Here is a 7,964-nt window from a genome sequence, read left to right on the forward strand (position 1 = left end):
GAGTATGGTTTTGCATCCCTGCCCACCCTGGCTAATAGCCATTGATGGACCCATTCTCCATGATCTGTTATAGTCTTGGCCTTCACAACATCCTCTGACAAAGAGTTCTACAGGTTGACTGTGCGTTGTGTGAAGAAATACTTCCTTTTGTTTGGTTTAAATCTGCTATCAATTAATTTCATTTGGTGCCCCCTAGTTCTTGTGTTATGAGGAGTAAATAACACTTCCTTATTTACTTTCTCTACTCTAGTCATGATTTTATAGACCTCTATCACATCCCCCCCTTAGTTGTCTTTTTTCCAAGCTGAAAGTTCCCAGTCTTATTAATCTCTCCTCACATGGAAGCTGTTCCATACCCCTAAACATTTTTGTTGCCCTTTTCTGTACCTTTTCCAATTCCAATATATATTTTTGAGATGGGGCAGCCAGATCTGCAAGCAGTATTCAAGATGTGGGCATACCATGGATTTATATAGAGGCAATATGATATTTTCTGTCTTATTACCTGATCACAGGTGCTTTGTCCTGGCCTAAATCCTCTTTAGGGATGTAGTATAACTGTCTGGAGTAACATCCTTTCCAAGAGCTTGTACGTTACACATAGTAATGATATCAGCTGGTGTTTTTTCAGAGTGTGGCTGCGTTCCCTGGTCTCGGGATGACAATGACCTTTCCCTGTTTCCATATTTTGGGTGTTTGGCCAACGGCATGCATGTTGGGAAAGAACTGCGTCAGCCAGTCATGGCCATGTTGCCATACGTTTTTCAGAAATTCTGGGAAGATGCTGTCTAGGCCTGCAGCCTTGCCAAGCTCGGTGAGTGTTATGGCCTTGTTCACTTCTTCTCTAGCGAATGGCTTTGATAGATTCATTGTTGCTGGGCAGTCAGATAGGGAACGATAAAGCACTTTCCCACGTTAAGTGTGCCTTATCCCTATTCATTTCCAATCTCCATTCAATCTTTGACCTCTCTTGCTGAGATTACCTCAATAAAAACTCCAACATTATTGGCAGACATCTCCCATTGGTATGTAGAATAAACTTCATTGAAGCCATGGAACAGCCATCAGAAATGGTAATGACTTGGGAAGGACTTCAGTCTTTAAGACTCTCAATCTGATACCTTTCAGTGTACTAGACAAGCATTTCAGTTAAAAATATTTAGATTCAATTTCTGCCTCTTGTCCTGTGCTTTAGTGCAGGTATATTTACTTTGGAGTGGCAGCATGAAGTTATAGTCAACATTCTGGGCCACACTTTGTGGTTTTTCCTGTTTTTTAATGTTTTGAAAAGGTTAAGTACATTTCATGAATAGTAAATGATTTCAAAATCATTGATTTGGCAAAAGCCAGAGACCCTGTAATCCTGCTCCTAAGAACGTATTCTGAAGATGTGACACTGCAGACAGTTCTAAGTTTTACTGCAGTAGTAGTATTCCACAGGGTACGTCACTAAACCCTGCCACACAAACGTGCCAGCCTTTCCAAACAAGTTGGTCTTAAATTGCTGCAGAATTGTAGGGGCTCCAGGTATTGAAGAGGCACTGTTGTGTCTCTGTAGTTAAGGGCTTAAGAATGTTTGATTATGATCTCACCCCCACAACATCTACAAAAAATCCCTTTCTGACTGAATATTTTAAAAACCACTGATCTCTTGCCAGAGCATAAGTGTTTTACAAAGTTGGAGGTGGATCAGAGCAGCTGTTTATGAGTTATGTGATTTGAAGAAATAACTGGTATTTCACTGTTGGAAATGTGCTAACTTGGTTTGCCATCACACAGCTTAGAAACTGTCTGGTACAGGAACTCCAGTCCTTTGGCCTTTACTAGGCCCCCATGAGAACTAGTTCCAGAGTTAAAGTTAGTATTCAAAGCTTATGTGGTATATCCAGACTTGTTGATGTTTGGATTTTTTAAAATTACAGTCTTCATTTACCTTGACTTTCAAACACTTGGTTATTTTCTTATAAATAGGGCTTCTGATTTTAGGTTTTTTTTAAATCAATAAATAGTGATGAAACACCCCCAATACAATAAATAAGTTGGTGTTTATCCAATAAACACCAGAAAAACACCATAAATGCTTACATGTACCTAAGGGTTTGTCTACAAAGAACACTAATGAAGACTATGGAGTATGATTTCTAACATGCCTAAATATGTTGCGCATCAGTTGGCCTGTGCAGACCCTTCTGGTGCACAGTAGGGAACATTTCAAAGAGATTACAGTTGTACATATTGTAATGGGTAATGTATATAATATAAATGTATATATGTGCATTACTCATTACAGTATATACAAAGAGAAAGTCTCGAAGCCCCCTGGTTTTTGGACATAAACATGAAACTCAAAAATTGCTATAAATAAACACTAAAAAATGAAATACCCCCCCAAACAGAAGCCCTATGTATAAACTGTAATGTTCTTATGTTTTAAATGAAGTTTTCTGTTTACAATTTCCTCTCCACCTTAATCATGGAATCATAGGGTTAGACAGGACCGCAAGGTTTATCTAGTCTAATGAAATATTTTGTTTAGGAATATTTGGTAATGTTACATTAATTTCAGCTTTAGACCTCATCCTGCAGGAAAACAGGGAAGTGATCAACTATGATGTAAGAATGACAAATTATGAGATGACAGATGAGAACACTCCTGCTTTAGGGTCAGATCATGTGGGACCAAGAAAGGGCTGTAGAAGGCCCTGCGTGCAGTGGAACTGGTGTGGTTACGCTGCATGGGGACAAGTGGGAAAGCTGTTATTTATACTGCTCTACAAGAAATGCATTCTTTCTGAAAATTCAGAAAATTATAATCCACATTTGTCCCCTAATTTCCCTATTTTGGGTTTCTCCTGAGCCAAAACAGAGAATTTGTCAACTGGCAGGTTGTGCTGTGTTTTTATGAACAAGTATTTGTGAGAGAAGGTTGAGACAATCAAGTTAATTGCAGCATAAATCACCATGGCACTTTTTGGCAAGTATTCTGGCTACAGTGATTGAAGATGGGCTGAGGAGGTGGTGTTTGGACCTGGATTAGGTTTGGGTATCTTTGTGGCTTGGGAGCAGAAATGCTGCTCATTCCATAGGGGGCATCCTCTCCGTCTGTCTCTTGACAAAACAGCTCAGGAAAAACTCCAGCAGCAGAACCTGACAGAGTTTCCTCCCACAAGAATCCTCTCCCATTGATTACATAACTATAAAAAGCTTGGGTTTAATTACATTTTTTGATATTTAGTTAAATGGTCATAGCATTACCCCTTTGAATTATGGTTATGTGAGTATCCACATACAATCATAATTCAAAGGGGTAATGCCATAACCATTTAACTAAATATCAAAAATGTAATTAAATCCAAGCTTTTTTAGTTACATAATAAGCCATGCTAGTAAAACTGCTCTCTCCCAGCCTGGAAAGAGACTCTCCTGGGCCTCTGGCTCACAGCCTTTTTATACAGGCAGCTGACTGGGGCGTGGCCCAGCTGCGGCCGCTTCCCCAATCAACCCAGTTTAACAGCTCTCAGCCACAACCTTCTCCCAGGGCTGACTTTAACCCTTTTTCTGCTGGAGTGGGGGAGGCGCCCCACTACATGAAGTCACATTAAAAGGAGAAAATGAACACATCTACCACTATGAATAAGGATTCCAATCTCATTACCCTAGTGAAATGCCAGTGATACTAATGGAATGAGTCCCAATTTACACTGGTGTAAGTGAGAGCAGAAACAGGCCGAAAATCATGAATGTTTTCAAGCATCAGATTATTAGTCCTAAGGCAGTATAGTATTATGTTATTACACCAACAATTTCCAGTCCAGATAAAAGAATTTGTTTTAGCTGCTGCTTATTGGGATGCATTCTGCTAATTGAGTAGATTTCCATTAGCTTCCCTTAAAATTAAATTAGATAAAATCAGCAAATGTATCTGGTTTTCTCTTACATTTGTTCCAGCCACCATGGGATTTCCAAGGTCACAAACCACCATTCTAGTTTCATTTTCCATCTTGTAATCACAGCTCAATACACGTAGTGCCTGTAACAAAAGAACACCAATATGGAGGTCAAAGGTCAGAGCAAAGTGTATCCTGTTGAGATAATGATGCCTTTTGTTTATGAAATTTCTTTTGATTTCAAACCCCTGTGTGCATCTCTACATGGACTCTTAATTGGTTACTGTTGGCCAGTGGAGGGAGTCTGACACCAAAAAGAAACAAATGGGAAACTAGCCAGTATTTTGAGAGAGAGAGAGACCATTTAATTTCTTCCCAACTCTCAGTCCTGTACCCTATCATCTAGTAGGGTGACCAGACAGCAAGTGTGAAAAATCAGGACAGGGGGTGGGGGGTAACAGGAGCCTATATAAGAAAAAGACCCAAATATCGGGACTGTCCCTATAAAATCGGGACATCTGGTCACCCTATTGTCTAGCCTGTGCTGTTCAGCATTAAGAACAACTTTGAAGACATGTTCTCATCTTCCTCTAGCAAAGATATGTTCACGTTTTCTATAGAGAAGTCAATGTAAAGTTTGTTCTGATGTTTCCCCCTCTACTTCCCCTGCAGCTCATGCCTCTCATATCATCTATGTACAAAGTATAAAATCCTATATACAAAGTGCTAAGTGCAGAGGAAGCAGCAGTTGTAAGATGGTGGAAGTTAAAAGACACAGACTAGAAACAAAACAAAGTAAGATCAGTTTTTTCTGTTTTCCTCTTTGGCATCTTTAATAAGAGAAACAAACTCAGAAGTAACAACAGAAGTCACTGATCTTCTAAAAATTAGGATGCATCTGGAATTGTTGCTGTAGGTCCCCACCCACCTAATTTTGTTTAATTTTAAAGTTCCCACAGATTAGGTAATACATGACAGGTCATTCAGCTTTATATAAGAAAGAGCTGGGAGAACTTCAGGACACAGCCTGCAAGTTCAACCCATGCCCTTCCTGGCTGGTGAAGGACAGTGTGGACCTGCTGAGCCCATTGTTAGTTGAGATTGGCAAGGGTTGTACATTTCCTAAATGAAGCAACTGTGAAGCCCCTGCCCATGAAACCATCTCTTGATACTGTCAATATTACTGTTGGGGAATGTCCAACTTCCCTTTGTAGGAAGGGAAAAAAAGTGAGTTTTACTGCATGTCCAGGAGGTTAATAACCATTCCAGCCTCTTGTAATGGCAAGGAATGGGTTTTAGAGGCACAGGCCCTCGAGGGAGAACGCCCTGCCAGCAGCCCCTTCTCTCTCAAACCAAGGGCTGCTATATTGTGCACTTTTGTACTTGTATTAAGAATGGCAGCTCTGACTCTTTGATGGCCACCTTAGGAACAACATTGTGTGGAGAATGGAGGGGTGGGGAGGAATGGATCCATTGATCCCTTTGGCAGCGGAAGAGAAAAAGAATGAGTCAAGCTAAATTTGTATCAAGATGTTTCATCTCATCTTCATTGGCTTTGCCCAGAGTTCTCTCTCAGGAGGATACAGTATCAGACCATCCTGGCCTTTGCTTCATACTGATTAATGAAGGTCACCGGTTAATACATTTTCAACCATCCACAATCTAATAAAGGACAAGTCCCCGAGTTTTGCATGAATCACTCAAACCTGGTGTGAAGGATGAGGGGCAGATCTGAATGGACTTATGAATACTGAATGCGACTGCCTCAGGAAATAATGACCTTGTACACATGACAGAGCTGTTAGAAGACAACACAAAGGGTCCAGTTAAAACACCTAATGATAAACTTGTTAGGATGTTACAAAACAATAGCTGGGCTATTAACCATGAAGATACTCCTTCACTTCAGCGCGAAAGTTACACAGCTGTATTGCCAAGGCTGGGAATAGACAGATCAAAAGGACTTAAAACAGTTAAAGTCAGTATCAAGAGCATGGGGGAGGCAGTTGTCAATGAGATGTTCACAGAAGAACAGAGAGACACAGGGACAGGCCCTATGGAGGGGGTCTGATGCAGCTGGGCCTTCCTGGGGATGGTAAGCCTTAGAGAGCATAGACATGCATAGAGACCACTAAGGTGTTAAATTCCTTTTTCTCTCATGCTTTGCTATGTTATTAAATAACACTTTGTTTTTATAAAGCTGCCTGGTCACTGTATTAACTACTGGTTAGAGCTCCCAAAGGGAAGACTTGCAGGTTCTGAGCCCAGTTGTACCTGCTGAGAAATCATGGACAGTACACAGAAGGTTGTAGCCTGAGCTCTAGTCTAAGAGTGGGAGACTTATGGGATTCCAACCCAGGACAGGTGAAGGCATGAATTCTGGTACCTTAAGGAGGTGCACTCAGAGATCAGGGAGGAGTTAAAGGTATAGCTACCTCTGTAACTAAGACATTTAGTTGCAAATCCCATCTATTTGCTCAGTACTTTGGGGGAAAGGAAGTGGGATAAGGGCTGGTATTCTTTGATTTGCCTTTACTAACTTATCAGTTGGTTAATTTCTGCTGTGAGGTAATTTAACCTGTTAAATCTTTTCATGCTTTTAAAGGATTTGCCAAGGGTGCTTGGAGCTAAGAATAGGCACTCACACTGTGGATAAGCTAACAATTGCAGTTAAATGTGTGTGGGAATCTATGTGCATAAATGCATATTCAACTCAATCCTTCTCTTGCGCAAATTTAGTTTAAGATGTTACATAAATGTCCAATCATCAGTACTATATAGTTTAAGGTTGTTATATAAAAGTTGTACCATCCACTACCACAAAGTATACCAACCCCTTTGTGACTTCCTCCTGCCAAAAGAGTCTAAGCAAATAAGTGGCTTTTGGAACTAAATATCAGAGATTCATGCAAAATCAGTGGCCTGATCCTTAATTAGACTGTAGGTGGCTGATGTTACAGTATTTATGTAACAGACAATGTCAAAGCTAATTTGTGCAATATAAGGATGGGGCAAAGGGTCAGTCTGTGATAGGATGCCCAAAATGTGAAATTATCTTTGGTAATACATTTTTTTTTCCAGAGATCACCTCTCAGAGGTAGTTACAGCAAAGTTAGAGGTAGAACACCAAAATTAGAAGTGGCAGAAGGAGGATAACAAGAAAAAGGAGAGAGATTTACACATCCAGCATTGCCAGTTCCATTGGTTTCACATGTAACTGAGCAACATTGTAGATTCAGCCACAGAACCCTTTTACTAGCCGTATGCAGCAATTTATATTTTTATAGTAGCACATGGCCTTTTTGGCAGTTTTGAACAGCAGCTAAACCCCACCAATTAACACTTGTACTCCCAGGGCACATTTTAACGGGAAAATGACTGGATACTTTAACTAATCCAGCTGCTTACAAATGCACTAAGAACAAACAGACTGTCTTGGCTGTCTCAGCAATGAACTACTAATTGGTAATAGGGTAGTTAATGGACCCAGACCACTGAATAAAAATGCCCTCCTGCCCCCTTTAAAAAGTTATTTAACCATCTTTCACAAATAATGTTATATTTTCCCAGACAGGACATGCTTTTCAATTGACTGAGTGCCAGCAGATGGATTGTTGCTATTCAAACATTAGAAGACCTGATCTCTGTGCCAATTATCTAGTTCCAATTAAATCATATCTCATCTAGCTAGCAACCTTTTACCCATTTCACTAACAAGATTTTACAAGTGAGCCAAGAAAGCTTTTTTATTTTTTTGTTAAGTGTGTCACTCTCCCGCCCACAAAAGCATAGTGCTAATAGCACTGGCTATTTGTGTGAGAAGCCATGGGAGAACATCTCCATACATTGCAGCCAAGGCTCTCATTTTGACTGCAATGCCTTTGCTGTTCCCAGCCAGAGCAGAGACAGTGAGCCGTGCCAAACTGTGTAATGTCTTTGTCATGTGGACAAACACCTAGCAGGGGCTAGGAAAACACTTCATTTGCATTCACTTATCACTTTATGAGGATTTGGACTCCAGTCTCCTGCAGAGTGGAAAGGCAAGAGCCTGTGCTTATTGTAAAAAGAACAGGAGTA

At 40.4% G+C, this 7,964-nt stretch overlaps 1 protein-coding gene across 1 annotated transcript in view; it reads right to left on the minus strand.

Moving 5' to 3' along the window:
- The window catches only part of ITGA8 (integrin subunit alpha 8), a 170,758-nt gene that overhangs the window by 69,056 nt on the left and 93,738 nt on the right, over positions 1 to 7,964 (minus strand). The window contains exon 21 of the mRNA XM_024208854.3: positions 3,938 to 4,030. Within this exon, the coding sequence (XP_024064622.1) occupies positions 3,938 to 4,030 (93 nt within the window). The remainder of the gene's footprint in view (positions 1 to 3,937; positions 4,031 to 7,964) is intronic.

This window comes from Terrapene carolina, unplaced genomic scaffold (assembly GCF_002925995.2).
Source record: "Terrapene carolina triunguis isolate 2854851 unplaced genomic scaffold, T_m_triunguis-2.0 Scaffold84, whole genome shotgun sequence".
NCBI lineage: Eukaryota > Metazoa > Chordata > Testudines > Emydidae > Terrapene > Terrapene triunguis.